At 36.9% G+C, this 20,179-nt stretch overlaps 1 protein-coding gene across 4 annotated transcripts in view; it reads right to left on the bottom strand.

Moving 5' to 3' along the window:
* The window catches only part of ATP8A1 (ATPase phospholipid transporting 8A1), a 215,715-nt gene that overhangs the window by 122,589 nt on the left and 72,947 nt on the right, over nucleotides 1–20,179 (bottom strand). For 3 of the 4 annotated variants that reach the window (XM_067531192.1, XM_067531194.1, XM_067531195.1), the window contains 5 exons: nucleotides 19,239–19,366; nucleotides 16,815–16,892; nucleotides 13,620–13,708; nucleotides 8,778–8,822; nucleotides 2,560–2,632 (listed from right to left, as the gene is read on the bottom strand). In XM_067531192.1, the coding sequence (XP_067387293.1) occupies nucleotides 2,560–2,632; nucleotides 8,778–8,822; nucleotides 13,620–13,708; nucleotides 16,815–16,892; nucleotides 19,239–19,366 (413 nt within the window). The remainder of the gene's footprint in view (nucleotides 1–2,559; nucleotides 2,633–8,777; nucleotides 8,823–13,619; nucleotides 13,709–16,814; nucleotides 16,893–19,238; nucleotides 19,367–20,179) is intronic. The other variant, XM_067531193.1, reaches the window with a different exon arrangement.

Genomic DNA, 20,179 nt, shown 5'->3' with positions numbered 1-20,179 from the left:
GTTCTCCTACCAGCCACTGGGAAAGTGGCACCATCTGGGCACTAAGTGGAAAAACTACCTAAGATTGTTTGTATGAAAAGATTATAATACCCCAGAAGGGGGAAAAAACACAGTGACCTGGCTGAAGGACCATGTCATGAAGAGAGAGTACCCTGAGTTGCAGAGAGAGGCAGCATGATGCGCAGTGAGTAGCAGAAGGGGGTGTCGGATCAGAAAAGAGCTAATTCCCAGAGAAGGGGTGCCCTAGCACTGAGTGAACCCTGTAACACCAATCCTTTCCATAATGTAACCCTTTATGTTTGTTTGTTTATAATTTTGCCAAACTTTAACTGTTTGGACTGAAATTTTCCATGACATGTCTAACTCAAACTGATTTACTTTGGAAATTTTCATCAAAAATGGGTTCAGCCATTTCTCAGAAAAAGATTAGGGAAAAAAATGTTGTTTTGCCCAGGTTAAAATATTTTTTACAAATGTTTTGTTGAGAAGCTTGAATGCCTCCGTACTTTGGAGACAGGTCTTTAAATTCAGTCACTTAGTGTCAGGTACTAAAACATTAACATCAATTAACAGCTCAACTGGAAATGTAACTAGGCACATTAGGTATCGACAAAAGTTGAATGACATACTGAAATGTTTTATTCAGTAGAGTGTGCATGGTTATCATTTATTATGACCTGAATCCTCTTTGAATATTGTCTACATACAATATTTTTTATATTACTGTGCACAATCACAGCCCATGCTGTATCTTTTCTGTGGACATATGATTTCAGGTGCTAGTCCAGTCATTTAAGCACCGTTCCTGAATCCTTTAAAGAAATAGCTGCTGCATTTTCTATTAAAACATGTACCAAATCTCACACAATGGGACAGAATGCAGCAAGGTCAGTCAGATTGCTTTTAGTGAAAGGACACAATCTAAACAAAAGAAATTCAATATATTTTATTTTAATTTTTACTCAGCAGTTATATAGTTCTTCATCTGTAGATCTCAAAGCACTTCAAATTGACAACAGGAAATTACCAATTTTAAGATCCCCAAACTGTTGCCAAAAACAGTAATTTCCCAAAAGAATTCCTAAAATGTTGAGTTGCCACTAGAAAGGCACTTAGGGAAGATTATTGTAGTACCGCAACTGAATTCCTCTAGGAAAGAGGCACATGTTTACTACTTTCTGTTATAAGACGTGATCCAGCAAAGTACTTGAGCATGTGATTAGCATTAAGTGACTTGTCTCACTGAAAAAAAATTCGATATCATCTCTCATCCAAGCATGAGAAGGTAGGAAGGATCCTTTTTTCTCATTCTTATTTAATCAGTCCGTTTAGATTTATATAAATACATAAATAACATCGAGGTCTGCTGGATCAACATGTTGCACAGTGTGGTAGTGCAGCTGACATCAGAGCTCCAAGAACAGCAACACTCTGCAGCACTAACAATACTAACAAAGCACGGGCCTAATGCCCCATAGGAGCTAGAAGTACACCCTATCAACTAGGCCTAGAGCTCCTGCACCTACACCTGGATACTAAGTTGTCTGAGGTGAGCTGTGACCATTGCCATATACTTCATAAAAACTCTTGGAGCTGTATGAGGGCACTGTATATTGATAGTGATGGGTCCTCTGCAGATATTTAAGTTCTTTCTGTGGCTTGTGTGGTAATTAGAAAACAGGTAACTAGAAGATCAAGGACAGGGTACCAGCTGTTTGTTACTAGGGGAGTAAAATAATAACAGCAAGGGACACCATTCTGAATTTTACCTTTCTAATGAAGGTGTTCAATTTTCTTAGGTCTAGGATAAGCCTCAGGTCCCCTCTCTTTTAGGGTATAAGAAAGTACTGAAGTAGAATCCTCTCTCCTGTGCTGCACAGGGACTTTCTCTATTACTCTGTACCTCTTGAAATAGTACAATCTCATGAGATGGTCCTTATTCAGGGACCAGGAGAGTGGGTGGTGGTAAGGCAAGGACTGGAATTGGACAGTATATCCCAATTCCACAGTATCTACAACCAACTGATGGGCGGTTATGGAGTTCCAAACACTGCAGACATAGTACAACCAGTTTCCAAAATAAGGGGATGGGTAGGTGAGATTCAAAATGAGTGGTGTTCTGTTCTCTAGATAAGCACTAGAAAAAAACAGTGAACACGAGACACCATTAGGACCTCCAACTTTAGCTATGGCCCTGACCTTTATATCTTTGGTTGGAGACAGGAGGTCACTAAAGGTACATGCCGCCACTCCGATGGGAACTGCTCACCAAAAGTCTCCTGCTCAAACACAGTGCACACACACTCTCCAGCAACGGAAAAATTATGTGTACAAGCCATCTCAAAGAACAGGTGGATTTAATTACAATGAAAAAATTTCCATGGCTAACGAGTACAAAACTTTTCATGAATGGTAAGCTGGGCTATTATTTACATAGAATATAGGCTGGTTTCATATAAGTAGAAAATGTAATTTCCTTTAAAGGATAGGCTCTTTGTTTTATTGAAATAATTTTTTATCATCTTGTAAAAGAACAGAAATTTTTTCGATATCACTTACATGATTGCTTTGGAGATTTTCCAGCAGTGATGAATCACTAAATGTTTTCTCATCTCCAGTCTGTGAGCCCTGACTAAGAAAAATGAAGTAGAGAAGTAAGAAGAGCATCATTAGTATTTTCTTAACCATTCATCTGAAAATCACCAATGGCCACAGACTGAAGCCAGACATAATTTTTGTCTTTATTTCTAACCATGACGCTATAATGTTAACTGACAAATGTATACATAAACAAAGAGTAATTGAATTGAACCCATTATTTATTCTTGATATATACAATTACCAAAGACGGGCCACTGAGAGTTTGGCCAATGGCTTCACTGGATGTTGGAACAGGGATACAGTAAAAATTAACCACAAATAAAATTATAGGTCCCAATCTTGCATTCTGATCTGCACAGGAGGAGCCTAACACCCAGGTGGAGTCCTACTGAAGTCACTGGGACTCTGCATGGGTTCAGGGGTTTGCCCACACTGAGTAAATTGCAGGATGAGGCCCCGATTGTTTATTTTTTTAAGTGAAATTATGCTATATTTACTCTTAGTAATGAAAGGTTTGTGAATGTCCACCAAAAGCTAAGACAAAAGATTCTAAAAATATACAGCATTAGTAGTATTAGAGTTTAGTTCATCAGACACACAAAATTTCCAAACTATACCACTACTACAATACACTTATAATATGTTAGAGTTCCCAACTGTTTCCCTTCTAACCCTCATGGCCTCCTCAAAGACACGCCAATTAGGTCTCAGGCTTCTAACCATCACCTTTCTCAGGGCAGAATCTTGCAATTTGTCCCATCCAGTCTGGGATTTTAAGCTGCAGACTCTTGCAATTCAATGTGATCACCTCAGCAGGTGTGACTTCAATTCAGCACCTGCAGTTCTGTTCACTCAGGGGCTATGACAGAATTACTCAGTGGCCAGCTAGCTTTCAAAAAGTAAAGCACTGTTTATTCAGACCAAAAGCATTTCAGAGAAAATATTTTAAAAACAATAAACTGCTTATACACATGCCTCGCTTACTAGGTGGTCTCTCATCTTCCAAATCAAGGCTCTGACATGTTTATAGCACTTCAGGTCCTCACAGCAGGGCCTGTGTCTCTTAAGTCATAGCCTCATGCTAGCTAGTCAGTTCTAGGATCAAGTGTGAGTGTCCCTCTCCCCAGGTCAGGGTTGATATTTTATACAGTTTCAAGTCCTTTGTTAAGGCCTTTTGAACCAGAGCAAACCAGGGAGCTGAAACATCAAAAGACTTGTTACACCTGCATTGTTTCAGTATTGGGGAATTGCATTAATTATCCCCCATTGACTTTAGTTTCTGCAGAAACATCCTTTATCTTACTATATAGCCCAGAATACAAGCACTAGTGAGGACACAGATATATACACAGAACATTTATAAAGTTAACACAAGCATCTTTGAATGTTTCTATAGCACCACGTCACAAGTATTATAGTGTAGTTAAAATTTCCAAACTACACTACCATTACAGTACATATTTATCCTTGTAAATGAGACAACATACTGTACCTTATATCTTTCCTTGATAAAAAGGATTTAAATTGCAGAGTTTTCTGATTGAAGCCTTGCTTGAAGATAGCACTGAACTCCCAGAAATATTCCGATCCAACCATGAAATTGGCACTCAGTGCTGCTAGTATGGTTAGCCTGCACATTCCCAATCTCCTTCTATGCACACCTGTGCCTGGCATAACTTTTTGCCTTTCCCTCCTTCCTCCCCTGTCTCTTCCCCCCACCGACTTGCAGCCAGTGTTGTGGCAGTAGGGGGTAAAGTGCTTGTGGTCAATGCAACAATGAGCACTCAACTATTTGGAATCTATAGTTTTCCTTTCCAATATAATGAAGCAGTATAATATTTTTGTAGAATTTTATGGATTAAAAATTAACTATATTAAAAAACAGGAGCTTGCCATCAGGTCTCACTAGGCGCCACTGAGCCTAAAGGGTATTTTCCCTTTCTCCTGACACTTCCCTTCTATAACTAACTTGAAGTCTAGGCAGCCAAGGATTTTTTGGACAGTTTTAAATTAAATTATCTTGTTTTAGAAAATCCTTGCATAAACAAAATAACCGAAGATCATCATTGATTTATCTGGCAAACACAAATATGAATCACGATTTTTTGGGGGTCTGACTCATGATTTTTGAACACTTGGGGTTGACAATACTGAAGTCCCTCTCTGTTCCTTGCAAAAGTCTTTTTTTTTTTTTTTTTTTTAAATGTATGCACTCGCTGTGAGAAGTGGAGGCAGTTTTACTTCATCTGACTCAGATTATCTGAACACCAAAGTTACCTGTGAGGATGATCTAAGCCAAACACAAAACATATAGGAAAGTTACATGTGAAACAGGTGGAAAACATATTTTGAAAGTGAGCGGTTGGGAAACAGAGAGCTTTTAAAACCCTGTGCTGCTGCATGATATGTAGACAGAGAAAGTTTTCTTTTTCTCTGGAATAAATTGTTAATCCTATGATCAGATAACAGTTCTTGGCTATTACTGAGCTGAGACTTCCCTCCCACTCTCTGCAGAAACTAACATCAGGAATGAGTGCAAAGTGACTATGACTTATACTTTTTGGGTCATTATTCTGCTCTCTAGGTACTGCTGCTTAAATAATATTTTCATGTCAGTTCTCTATAAGTTATTTATCTGACATTTAATTTAGTAGGGTGGGGGCAGAATGCTGTTTATTGAACATTTTAGATTGGTCATTGATTGTTATCTTCCTTTTTATTTTTTACTCTCTTTAGATAAAATATTAAATTAAAGAGTGTGATATTTAAAATATGTTAAATTAAGTATGTTTTTTTTTTAAATTATTTATAAAATAGTTTAACTGATTAAAGTTCACATTTTCCAATGTCTTATACATGTTAATAAAATCAACAGACTACTCACAGCATGTAACATTAAGAACCAATGCCATACAAGAGGTCAGACTAGATGATCTAGTGGCCCTTCTGGCCTTAAACTCCATGACTCAATCTTTGCAAGATGAGGGCCTAATGTTAGAACCTGTTCAGCAACTGTGAGGTTATTTTTCTTTACCTTAACATTTAGGTTTTTGTGGTTTTTTTTTTTTTTAGTATTAACAAAATGCTTAGGATCAACAGAGAATCCTCTCTAACTATAACTCCAGCAATAAACCAACAAACCAAAGACTCCAGCTGCTAAGAGCAGCTGCAGAAGCAGCCAAAACAGGGACCGTTGCACTGAGGGAAGGGGATAAAATGGGGCCTCGCTGGGGCCACCTCTTCCCACAACATTCCTCCTGATCAGATCGGGGAGACACCCCACTCTGGGGAAACTAGGATCCAGTTTGTCTCTTCTTCCCATTATGTGGCTTTGAGGAAAAACTTCAGAGGAACCAGTCAGAGTCAAGCCAGAAGCAGCCAAAACCGGACCTTCTGACATTTAGACAACATTCAAAAGTTTTGGCTGAACTTTCTCTGCTCTGTGCAGGTTGGCTATCTACTTCACCCCTCTCACTCCCTCACAGTCTCTTCACCTTAACTTCACTCCACACCTGCCCCCTTCTCCCTCCCTCACACTCTCTTCCCTTTAATATCCTTTCTCCCTTCATTTCTTCCCCCCATTTAGCTTATCCCCTACTAACTAAATCCACCTCCCTACCCCACAAAAATTTTGTGGAACTAACATGAGGTGTGCTGTCATCAGATGGTTCACTCTGCTAGTGTGTTATACATATCTTTTTCCCAACCTGTTTCTGTCCTGTTTATTTAGACTGTAAGCTCTTGAGGCAAGCACTGTGTGCTAGTCTGTGTTCGTACAGTGCCTAGCAAAATAGACTCATAGACTTTAAGGTCAGAAGGGACCATTATGATCATCTAGTCTGACCTCCTGCATAAAGCAGGCCACAGAGCCTCACCCACCCACTCCTGTAATAGACCCCTAACCTGTGACTGAGTTATTGAAGTCTCAAATCATGGTTTAAAGACTTTAAGGTATAGAGAATCCGCCTGCAAGTGAGCCATGCCCCATGCTGCAGAGGAAGGTGAAAAACCCCCAGGGCCTCTGCCAATCCGCCCTGGGGGGAAATTTCTTCCTGACCCCAAATATGGCAATCAGCTAAACCCTGATCATGTGGGAACAGACACCCGACATCCAGGAAAGAATTATCTGTGGTAACTCAGTACCCACCCCATCTAACATCCCATCACAGGCCATTGGGTATATTTACCACTAGTAGTCAAAGATCAGTTAATTGCCAGATTAGGTTGTCCCATCATACCACCCCCTCCATAAACTTATCAAGCTCTTGAAGTCTTGAGGCCAGCTAGGTTTTTTGCCCCCTCTGCTCCCCTTGGAAGGCTGTTCCAGAACTTCACTCCTCTGATGGTTAGAAACCTTCCTCTAATTTCAAGTCTAAACTTCCTGATGGCCAGTTTATATCCACTTGTTCTTGTGTCCACATTGGTGCTAAATTTAAATAATTCCTCTCCCACCCTGGTATTTAGCCCTCTAATGTATTTACAGAAAGCAAACTGGTTATCCATTCTTGGCTGGTTCTTAGGCACTATCATAATAAGCATGATTACCTCCAAACTAGAGGTGAAATCCAAGTCCCATTGAAGTCAGTAAGAATTTTGCCCCAGGTTCTTAAGAACAGTTTCTAGCATGCCAGTAGACAAAACCAAAGGGGAATATCACTTCCGGTGGATCATTTTTAAAATCTCATAATGAAAGATAGGACTTTGAAAAGTGTTTCCATTCACTCAGAAATAGAACTTCAAGAACCAAGTGCTTTGATGGAATTGCTTAATTTTCAAATGTTAATATAACTAATATACTTATGTTAGAATCTCTGTCTACAGCTTTAATGAGAAGGCAAAAGAAAGTGGGATACTGTTCCTGCCTAAGTAACTATGAAGATTCAGAAGCTGGAAAAGATTTCATCAGTATTAAAATAAATAAATTAATTAATTAATTAATTAACTGTAGAGACAATTTCTGTCCAACTGGACAATACATCTGAGATGCAAAACAAAAGATTTAGAAAGCACTAAGATATGCTATTTTAAGAGTTGTAAGTTTTCTGTTGATTATACCAGGCAGAAAAAAGTGTCATAATTGGATTTGTTTAAATTAAGATTGAAAAAGTTTGACATTTCTGAAAACTCTTATTTTTATTCTTAAAACATACAGACACTGAATCAAACTATAATTTATTTAAAATTCCTGATCCTACAAACACTTAAATATCTGATTAATTTTATATATACAAATAGTCCAATTTAACTTCAGTGAGGCTAGTCATATGTGCTAAATCAAATACATATGTGTTTTCAGGAGATGCATAGTTCACCAGATAATTATAAGGGAAATTATTACATTTCAAGATCCAGTTCAAGTAACTGGATTTCTTAAATCACAAACTGGTAAAAATCACAACTGGTAAAAATATTTATTCCTACTGGAGACTCTATGCATTAGTAATATAATGTTGTAATGTTTTGGCTGAAGTGCTGTATCTATTGAAAGTCAGTGGCAAAACTACTATTGATTTCAAACAGGCCAGAATTTCATTCTCAGTGTTTTTACTTGAAACTATTTTTGAGCTTCTTAATCTATATCTCTATATCTTAATCTGTATCTCTGGAACTTAATCTATATTGTTTGAGATGAGGAAATATTTAGTGCTGACATTCTTAACAACTATCTGCTGAAAAAAAGTAACTGTTATAAATGGATGGTATGTTATATGAATGTTTTCTCTCAAATATTAGACTATTTTTCTAATGCTTGAGTGATTGAGTAGAGAAAGATATCCGACTCGTTTTTGCACTAATCTATCATATTTTGAATTAAATTAATTAAAAAAATCTCAACAGTTATGACTCTGCTCATTCCTCAGCTCTCTACAACAGGCAATTTTTGAGTTATGCTATTGGCAAGACAATTTTAGGCTCGATGGAATCCTCAGATTTTCTTAGCCCTCCTCAATTGCATATAAAACTTTAATAAATCTGGCCTGAAATTGTTGAATAAGTCAGTTATAACCAAATGTTGACTCTGTAAAAATGTATATAAAATTCAGTCTGCTTGTATGGGTTTGAATACCAGTTCACATTATTTCTAAGGCATGCATTTTTAAAATATCACGGCTTACACAGTACTAAATCATACATTTTAAACAAAATACAGATATTAAATTATCTTTAATGCTTACCAATCATCTGAAGAACAACTATAATCCTCAGGCTCAGGACAATGGCTGCACAAAAAGCAAAGGAGGGATAGAAATAGAGGGAAAATATAATCACAGAAAGGCTACAAAATCAGATCACATATAAAAGAAAAATTAGTGAAGGAAATGAGTTACAAAAAGGGAAAAAGTTTTAGAGTACCTCAAAAGAATGGTTGTTAGTGCCAAAGTATCAGGAAACAGAAAATGTTGCAAAAAGTATGAAATGTATGTTGAGGTTCTGTAATGTGTAATCAGGCTAAGTTAATTCATGCTTGATTTATCCTCATGCACTGGCATCCAACAAACTGCCTGATCCAAAGTCCATTTAAGTCAATGGAAGACTCCCATTGATTTCACTGGGCTTCAGCCCATTACTGTGGTTAAAAAAAGCCCACAACCTAATATCAGAGAAATATAGGGGGTTCCTACAGGACAAGATGTGTTGAATTAATACATTTATCAGCTACCAAGGACACACATAAATACAAAATGTAACTAAGTCAAAACAGAAACCAAGGGGAAGATTTTTCGCTGGTGTAAATTGTCATAGCTTCACTGAATCCAATGGAGCTATGATAATTTATATCAGCCGAAGATCTGCTCCTAAGCTTTCAAACTGGTTTACACTAATCAGTTCTGAATGTTCATTACATCATAAAAACACATTATGAAAATATTTGTAATTAAATACATATTTGTACTGCAGAGTGTTCTGAAAATGTTGACCATTACAACTGGCTACTGTGCATCAAGGAATTCACCCTATTATGGCACATAAGAAAGCATATTTACCACATGATTAGTAATGTACTTTAAAAAGGCTATAGAGGAGATGTAGTTTTATTTCTCTGTGTACCCCGCACAAATTTCCTCTGAAAGAGGAAAGCAATCAATGGAGAAAATTCTCAGGGATGCTGCTCTCTGAGCTATTCCTGTATTATTTGTCTTTCTGTCCCTGATGGAAAGAGAATCTTCCCAAAAGAGAAGCTCTTTTAAAGATGCTCATTTCTCATGAAAGGGGGATGCATGGGCATTGGGAGGCAACAGGGATAAATTTATATCAAAGTAATTTAAATCACAGATCTGTTTTTTTTTTAAAAACATTGATTTAGTTAACTGAATAGTTAATATGAATGTGTGCTACTGTAACTTTAGATTAAAATTTATAATAAACTAAATTGTAAATGCTGCTGTTTACTTTGTTTTTCATTACTGTTGGGTATCATATTTGAATTTATAAAACTGTTCTAAGCCAAAGCAAACAAATAAAATAAAAACTGAAAAATTTAAATTATGATCCTGCAAACACTTAACCAGGCACAAGCGTTTACTCACATAAATAGTCCCACTGAAGTCAATGGGATCATATCATGTGCTTGAAGCTAAGCAAATACATAAGCTTTTGCAGAATCAGAAGTTAAGATGGTATTTTTACTAAAACTTCTCTTAGTAATATAAAATCTTTATCATTTCAAAACAAAATTGCTTTAGTGCTAACAATGAAAAGTTATTTAGACTTTTGTTACATTAATAAAGTTATTGTAAACTTTTTTTAAAATATACACATAGGACAGTTTTCAAAAACAAGCCTAAAATTAGGCTCCTAAAACCACATTCAGGCATGCCAGGGTGAGACTTGCTAAAGAATCTAAGTGATTTAAAAGCAAAAGTCCTATTGACTTTGAACAGCAAATACTGATGGAGGAGTATAGTCTGGTAAAAGCATTTGAACTTTCTTGACTTGTGGAAGTTCAATATATTGGAAGGTGGCATCAGCTGCAAATGTAGCATGGGCTATTTGCGTCTCAATTTTGTGTCTGAGTTTGTGTTGTTCTTAAAGGAAGGATGCTAATGAGATCCTGGACTTTGTCCTTTTCAGCAAAGATGAGTACTTTTAGTGTAAAACTTCTTAGTAGAAAAAGTCTGTAGGTAAAATTTGAAATTCTACTAATTCCAGTTAGGAAATTAATTAAAGAAACAAGCACAAAACATCCACTTATTGTTTTAAGACTACAACATAGGCAAATGTAAAGAATCAGCAACATGCAAATAAAAAGAATTGATTTACATTAAAATCAATTTAAATTCAAAACATATTTTTCATTTAAAAAAAAGTATTTTTATGTATCTTGGAGAAGCAATCTAGACCCTAGATGGGCTTCAGTTGCAGATCATGCTGAGGATGCTTGCAAAGGCTTGTTGAGGTCTTTCCCTTCCCTCTCTCAGTCCTTTAATGGGAGCATTATGCCTACTCACAATAAATTTGTCAGAGTGAGGAACAGGTCTGAGTCTACACATGTACTCAATTTCCCTTCCTTATCCTGGGAACAGGTGTTGCCAGGGCTCCAGGGGTACTCATCCAGGCAGATGAGTATCTTCCTTGAGGTAGAAGCTCTTTAGAGGGCTTCCTATTTTGTCAGGATTTCCGAACCGGAAACCTTTCCCTGCTCACCTCTTCTGAGTCTTAGCTACCCCTGCAGATTAGGTAGAGAAGTCTGACCTGCTGGTCTTGGACTGAGGTCAGCCATACTGGATGCCTGTTAACAAAAAGTCTTATGTATGTGGTACTCATAATTAGCAGACTGTCAGTGCCTCATATGTGCTACCAGGGCAACTGCACTCCACAGTGTCAAAGGGCTTCCTTATGGCCTCGAAAGCCTGTTTTTTCATCCCTCCTTTAACAGCAGCTACTCATGGTTTCTACCTGCTGGGGACAGAAACAACTGGGCTTTGAAGTGGACCAAGTATTCTCTCTCTCAAGTGCTCAGCTGGCTGGTCTTTGCTCTCATATTCAGGATCTAACTGACCCTGTCATATGTGGGGTCCGGAAGGAATTTTCCCCTAGACAAGACTGGCAGGGACTTCAGGCTTTTTTTACTTTCCTCTGCAGTATGTGGGTGTGGGTCATTTGCCACGATTATCTGGGTGTATCTCACTTAATCATTTCCTTGCCACTGCTGGGGCCTCAAGCACCGGTGTACATTGTCCCTTCTATTCTCTGCCTGTGGCCCATCATATTCCAGCCTCCTGTGAACTATAAGACTTTGGTCTATTTTCAGTTGTTGGGTTTAGTGTGTAGGTGGCTGGGTGATGTGCATAGCATGTGATATACATGGATGATTTGGTGGTTCCTTCTGGTTGCAAACTCTATGACTCAGATTACTAGAACCTTACATAATGAGTGTTACATCATCAAATGTTTTAGTGTACTATCTCCATATGCTAGCTGGAAGAAACTATAACCCAAGAGTAGACTGGTAAAAAAGAACAAAGGTAGAGAACCTAGTTTTATTTCTGGATTTCTGGTTCAGTTTGAATATCTGGTGGATAGAAAACACATCCTTTTAACTTGGAAACTGAGCAGATCTGAGCTGAAAGTTACTGAAAGATAAATAGACTTTAAAGGATATTTTATCTGATTATCATTCCAATGTCATATCATATCAAATTTCATTCATTCAGCCTAATTCAGAAGGATCATAAGATCTTCATTATTTTTCATGAAATAGCCTTCATAAGTAGAAGCTGTTTTGTGACTGCAGAAATCCTGCAGTTTGCCTCAGCTCCCACCATACCTACTTGTTACCGACAAAAATCAGTTAGAGAAAGGAGACGTCAAGGAGAAGACAGATTTTATTAGACTCAAAGAAAAAAGTTATGGTTTAAGCTTAAATGTTTCTCTTTCTATTGCACTTAAGAAAATACAGACACAGACTCATTTAAGAATTATTGTTTTAGCTGGAACAGACTAAGATACAGTATGGCTCAGACTGAACACAAATTTCAACAAGGCACTAATGCTTTTAAATTCCTTAAGATCATTGGGACTCCACTAGTTTTACTCTTTTTAATCTTAAGAAGTTGGAGGCCCAGATCTTTTGCTTCTTCCCCAATTCCTGTGGCTGCTGGCTTCTCTACATTGCTTCTGGATTGCAGCTACAAGATCTGGCTCAGAAAATATAAAGTTGAGTAACAAACACTAAATAGGTTGAGGCAATCTCCACTTGAAATATTTTTCTCTACTCTGCCTGAGTATCTAGGCACTTGACATTAGCTGACTAAGTTGGTAGGCCAAAAACTGACCTGCTATTTTATTCTAGTATCTCTTTGCAAAGTCCATTGAGTTCCCATCCCCTAATTACTAAAGAAAATAGAGGTCATTCCCACCAGTTCATGGTGCAAAAGCAATACCACCAAAAAAGGCACATTGTTCAAGCATAAAAGGAAAAAATAATTTTGGTAGAGAAATGTTTACTGTACAAGATATTAATTACAATAAGCAGCATAAGCAAATTTAAAAATAATGAAGCATTGCATTTGTTAGACCCACATAACAAACATATGTTAAAACATATGGACTCATATTAAAACCCAACACCAAAAAGCTATTAAAATTCTTGTTCATCCAGTATGATAACATTCAGCTATTCATTTACATAAGTATGCATATGTGCATGGACAGGAGCACATGTCTGCAAGAAATATAAAATGGGAATCACAACATTGTCATTTTCTGTAGCTGTGAAGAAAGATTTATTAATGGAGGTATTAATACCAAGACTAACATACAGAAACATCTGGTCTGCTGAAACTGTTATGTAACTATAACAATAAACCTTTAGTCTTTTAAACTTTATCTTAATTTCTGTTTGTCAGAAAATGTACTCCCTTATGGCTGAAGTGAATAGATAAAGAATGTAAGCCTCATAACCAATAACTCTTTTCATAGCTACAAGAAAAAGTGCTTCTTAACTACATCCAGTACGAGAAGGAAATTAAAGAAAAATAAGCAACTTTAATTTGATATAAAAAAATCAAACTTACCCATAAGCAACTCCTGCTATAGTGCACTTCTTAAATTGCATTACATTGCAAGTCAGGGTTCCAGTTTTGTCAGAAAATATGTATTTGACCTAAATGAATTTTGAAACTCATTAAAATATTATCCTCAGTACATATTTCTATATTTAGCAATTCATAGCTGTTAACATACTAAACATGTTTAGCCACTTCTGCAATGAACCACTTCGCTCAGTTTATTGGTTATAAAAATATTTGGTTTAGGACACAAATTTTATGAATACATATTCTTGTTACCTAAAATTTCTCATCTCCAAAAGGAAATATAATAAGATGGATGTACAGATTGGGCTTGATTCAATACATGGAGGTATACTCCACAGTCCTACAGTCGTTAGATTGCAGAAATTCCACTACTACATGAGATCAATGGCATAGCTAGTATAGTATCCTGTTTCTGACAGAGGCCAATGCTTCAAAATAAACTTTAAACTTATTGTACTAATATTCTCATGAGGGAAGTTTCTTTCTACACCTAAAGCATCAATTAAAAATAAGTGAGAAATGCCAGGCAAATCTATCTCTCCTGTGTTCTCAGTGACAACCTGCTAGGTCCCTGCAATGTGGAGGAGGAGGCTGCCTGATTCAAATGCAGAGGGGACAAGAGACAGACGTGTTGATGAAAAGGGGAGAGATGGAGTGGGCTAAGGATCTTGGGAAGAGGGAAGGGGCAGAAACTTGGACTGGAGGCTGGGGGGTGGAGAAGGGAAGCTTGGACTGGGAGTTGCATGGGTGTGAGACTGACACTAGTTGGGCAGAGAGACTGGGACTTGGAACTGGGTGAAGAGACTAGGATTGGAAGTTGGGGGTGAGAGACTTGCCTGAGACTTGCTGTGCAAGAAGACCAGGAGCCAACGAGGAAAACTGGGGGAGGGAAAGACTTGGAGCCAGTAAATGTTGGGGACACAGAGTCAGATGATGAGCTAGAGTGGGGAGACTGGTACTGGCTCAGCAAATAGACAGATTGAGAAGCAGTGATGCAGCAGAAAGGAGGAAAGGGGGTTGGGAGACAGATTTGACATGGAGCCATGGTGTGGTGAGAGAACTGGAATTGCCTGGGCAAAGAGACTGGACTAGAAACTGAGGAGATGCTTAGACTGGACAAGGAGCCCATGGAGAAAGGAGACAAGGAGCCACTGGGAATGGGTAACATGGGTGTGGGGTAGGCAACTGGAGACACAAAGTGGGGGGAGAGAGAGATCAGATGAGGACCAATGGGGGGGGGGGGGGAAATGGGACTGGCTAGGCAAGGAGATTGGAGACAAGGAGCTGGGGAGGGACTGGGAATGCCTAGGCAAAGAGACTAGAACTAGGAGAGAACACTAGGACAGGAAGCCTGGAGGGCTGAGACTAGGACTTGCTGGGCAAGAAGCCTGGGACTGGGATGAGAAACCAGAGGAATGAAGATTTGGACTGGCAAAGGAGACTGGGGTGAGGAAGAGACAAGACTGGTACAGGGACAGGTTGGAGGGGAAGTAATGGAAGAGACGACACATGAAAAGAGGAGGACAGAAATGTCTGTGCCCGCTAGAAATACTTCTCTCCAGAGCCTAAAATGGAACCCAAAATTCCTGAGTCTCATCATTAATCTGCTGTCAGCAAATATCTGTGAAACCGACTGGCAAAGTGGGCCATACATCTCTAGTGTTGGTCCACATAGAGGATGACAACCTACTACAGCTATCTATAACTCCATTAGCTCAAGTAGTAGAGGGCTGTGTGGTGGATCCAAAGGTTCCAATTCTGACCCATGAAGGTGTCTCGGTAGGGTGCATCCACATAATGCAATTTCTGTGTTTTCAGTTTGGTTTTTTAAAAGCTCGGAAATTACACACAAAAAACTGTTAAAAGAACATTATTAAGGGAGCAAAGTCAAGCACTCAAAAGTATGTACTGTGATACAGTGTTTAATTTCATGATTGCATAGTATTTTTCCACAGTACATTCATTCAGTACAGGGGATGGCCCTGCTCGGAGGATAAATCAGGGTTATGTAGTTGAAGGAGGATGTTGTCTATAGGATTCCCATTTCATTTGTTGCAGAAACTGGAAGATGTGTAGTGAATGAGGCAGGGGATTATAGAAAGAGAAATGGTGATATTATGATGAAGGCAATTGAATGCTGCCCTGGATAATTGGATTCTATCTTTGCCTCTGCCACAGTGTTCCTATGTGAAGCTACGCAAGCCATTTAAACCAAACTTTCACAGGTAGCCACTAACTGAGTATTTCTCATTTTCTAGGTGTCTGACCTGAGACCCTGGGATCTGATTTGCAGAAGTACTCACATCTGCAGTTGATGTCTTGGGAGCTGTGCTTTGAACATATAAAGTGCTAGATACTTCAAAACAATCTGAAAAATCAGATCCTACTTGTCTCAAATTGGGTATCCAAAATTAATGGATACTTTTGACCTTAATTGCTCTGTGCCTCACTTTCCCATCTGTAAAATGGCAATAATAATTCTCCCTTATCTCAGAGAGGTGTTGTGAAAATAAATTCATTGATGTTTGTGAATCACTAATATACTACAGTGATGAATGCAAAAGAAAGTCCCATGAGGACATCAATAAGTCTGTCTTCAGAGAAGGATTTCAATAAAGTGCAATAAAAAAGATATGGACCACACATTGAACAAGGATAAAAAATATTAACTAGTTGCTCTTTAAGTTGGCAGTGGCTATTCTGTGCACTGAATGAGACAGGGTCCTGTGCCAAAAATAGCACGTGATTATGAAATTAAAGACTGTATAATAATGCCTACTGTATAAGAGGACCAAATTAAGGTTGCACTGGCACTGGAATTTCTTAACTTTTGAGTGCTTGAATTAGCAAACTTAATATTATGTTATTGTACTGTAGTTTTGTGTGTATGATACTCACACGTGCATGTTTAAAACTGAAGCTAAAATTCCTTTGTCTAAATAAGAACTATCACATATAAATTTATATGAAAAACTGTATGCCTAATAATTTACTATAGGCTAAATAATTACTATGCAGAATATATCTACTGAAAAAAATCAAGATTTATAGCACTTATGAAAGAATAAGACCACTCTCACATTAATGTTTAATAGTTCAAATAAAAAAAATTGCTCACAATTCCAGAGAGACTCTTTCACATACTACTAAGTTACAGTAAGCAATTTGGTTTACCTGGCCAAGTTCTTCATTGAGATTGGATGTACGAGCCATGGAGGCAGTGTCTGTAGGTTCATAGTGCATGTCTATATCCTAAAGAAAAATATAAGTAGTTAAAAGCTAGTATTCCATAATTTTTAAAGATAATTTATTACTTAGCTTCTTTATTGTTGTTACTTTTTACTTATTATATAGGCTTGGCTGAATTCAATTTTTTTAAATATAATTTCAATGGATAGTATCTATTAAGCATTTTTTCTCTAGTTTTATCCATTTAAATTTTCAATTATGGGAAATTATCAGGGGAATTACATGGGGGGGGGGGGGCAGGGAAATCAGACAATTATTTAATGACAGAAGTTATTAAGACTCAGAAAGGTAAAGTTTTATAAACACTAAATCACAAATTGTCAACATCACATGTCCAAACATATAAATTAAATATCCTTAAATAAAACTCTAATAAGTTCTCAAGCGGTACTTTTCTTATTTTGTTTATCTGTAAATTATTATTATTATTATTATTGATGAAAATATTTGTCACCTTGTGTGGATATGGTGAAATCAAAATTTAACAACATTTAACAATAAATATCTAATCCTTCCAAGCCTATGCATATAGTATCTGAATAAGGACAGAAGTACTGAAACTGAATATAAATTGTCTATTTTTATTTAATCTATTTTAACTGAAGAATCTTCATAGACAATCAGATCAGTACAAAGGGTGTCCTGAAACACAAATATGTTTTCAGCTTTAAAACCAATTTAATGACTTATATTAGACTTTAGAAACAGTTTTTATTCAGATGATTTTAGTCATCTGTATATGGGAAAGTAACTGTATCAATATATCTAAAATGCCACTGAAAATCAGAGAAATACTATGTTACAGAATTGACTTTTCCACTATACTTCTTGTATTTAGAATGTATATGCATTTACACGTTGTACTAAGGTAAATATTCCCTGAGAAAGCTATATTAAAATGGAGTTCAGGTTGAAAGTACTTATCAGTAATTTAGGGAAAAATATATTACAAGGATGTTATTAATTATTAAAATAAAACCAAAAACCAGAACTTCATTAACTAAAAAAAAATCAGCATTCAGTTTAAAACTTTAAAAAATTGAAACATGTTAAAATACGGAAATGCCGTTAAGACTCCTAAATAACCTTTATTGCCCTGTACTGATTCTGTGCCAAAGCTTTATGGTAATGTTTATGGCATTTTAATTTTTATAGCCTATATTAGACTCAACGGATTTTTAAAGACACAGATTCTCTGTCCTTTTTCCCCCCTCTCATGGTGTCACCACAGTGGACTCAGACTTAACTCTGCTTAAACCCAACTGTGCATTTCCAAACTATAACCTGTTTGGATGTCTTGAGTGTGTACTGATCACCACTCTAACCACTCTGCTTAAATGTTTTTATCCTTTCCCCTAATCTGTCAGTTTTTTGTCTTTCAGAGTTTAAGATATTCAAGGCATCCACTGCATTTTGTCTTCTTTTCTTGTTGCACAATGCTTGTAAACTTTTCAGCACTGTCATAAAATGAACCATCAGAAATATAATAGTTAATGAATTACAAAAAAAAGTGCTGTTTTTTAATCTACATATGAATCTCAAATATGTAACTGTACATACCTATTATATACATATACACACGGGCATGTGCGCACACGTATTTATTTTACACATCACATCTCACACACAGGTATTTATTTTTACATATTTGACAAAGGAACGGGATCATACAGTTTGGAATAGTGTGTTCACAGCTGGAATATTTCTTTCAGTTCTGGGCATCTCGTTGTCAAAAAGACACTAAAACTAAAGGGAGGTCAGTGAAGAGTAACAAAATCATCAAGGGGCTGAACTTAAACAAATAATGGGAAAAGAACAAAAGCCTTGTATAAAAGATGATTAAAGGGGGCATAATAGTCTATGCATATTTCATTTCAAAGTAAGCACCAGAAGGGAGAAGATTTATTCAGGGCGGTACAAGAGGGTGTATAATCAGAAGAAAATGAATGAAATTGAGAGAGAAAATTTAGGCTGAGTATCAGAAAAACTTCTTGAAAGAGATATATCTATTAAAACCATGGAATAGTTTTCCCCAAGCAATATAATCAAAGACCTATTGCCTGGAACGTTTAAAAATTGGAAAGAACAAAAAACACTAGAAAATGAGCTGCAGAAAAAGAATCCTGAGTTTGCAAGGAAGCACTAAATGATCAAGTAAATTTCTATGATACTGTATTAATACTGAATGCTTTAAAATGTTGATTAATGTACAACAAAAAAGATTAAAGATACTTCTATTAAGAGAAAAATATTTTTATTATAGAAATTAACTGCCTATCATGATTCACAAATAAGTTATAGTATTTGGTTTTATAAATCAGTGTAAGCCATAGTAAGTGTCATATTTACCCAATTTATGAAATATGCCTGGATAAATTTAACAACTTCTAGTGTAACCAACAAGCTGATTGGAATGAGATTATTGAAGAGAATGATAAAGGTCAAGAAATTCAGTCCAAAATTGTTAGTTCCACCATCTGTTAAAATAAAAGAAAGCATTTGTAAGATTAAACACTTGTTTGGCTAGGCAATCAACAGGTAATATTTTCATAGCCACTTTTCTTGGCTTTTGTAATATACAGATGCAAGTTCTTTAGGTAATTTGAGGAAGTTGCAACGGTAATATCGCTTCCCAACCCATATTGTAAGGCTGTAAATTACATAAAAGGTAAGGGTCTCAGTTGTGATCAAATACAGTTTGATTTACACATTTTTCTCCAACTTTCCCCAACTCTGAAAAAGCAGACTACCTGAATTTTTGCTTTTTAGACATATCCTTACTTTTTTGCATGTGCTTTCTAGGGAAGATCAAACCAGTTTGAATAAAGTAAGAACCAACTGAATCATTACTCTAAATATGAACTTTCTAAATGAGAGATTTTTTTTTTTTTAAAGTGAGAATTGTGGAAGGGAAGAGAAAGGTTACTTCCTCTACACATCCTATGTCCTCCAGTAGTTGGAAGGCAAAGCAGCAAAATACTATAGGAAATTGTATTAAAAGATTCAGGTGCTTCAAAAAAAGAGGGGGAAGAAGAAGGTGTCAACTGGCAAGGATTCATTTAAATCTTGCTGTTTCCTGGTCTTGGTTTCCTTGCTGGGGCCAGCCATGCTGAAAGCCTACTAAAGGAAAGTCCGGAGTACGTACGACTGAGTGTCTGCACACCACAGTGCATCACAAAAGCTTCATTTAGATCTAGTTCCCTTGTTGAGGTAGGCTATGCTGACTCATTACAATGGAATTGAAGGATCAAAGGCTATCAGTAACACATGAATGCTGTTAGGCCAGCTTT

Source organism: Emydura macquarii, unplaced genomic scaffold, assembly GCF_026122565.2.
Source record: "Emydura macquarii macquarii isolate MOO-44397 ecotype Brisbane River unplaced genomic scaffold, CSIRO-AGI_Emac_v2 contig_3128, whole genome shotgun sequence".
Lineage (NCBI taxonomy): Eukaryota > Metazoa > Chordata > Testudines > Chelidae > Emydura > Emydura macquarii.
The sequence above is the reverse complement of the archived record's forward strand: the minus strand, read 5'-3'. Positions and strand labels throughout refer to the sequence as shown.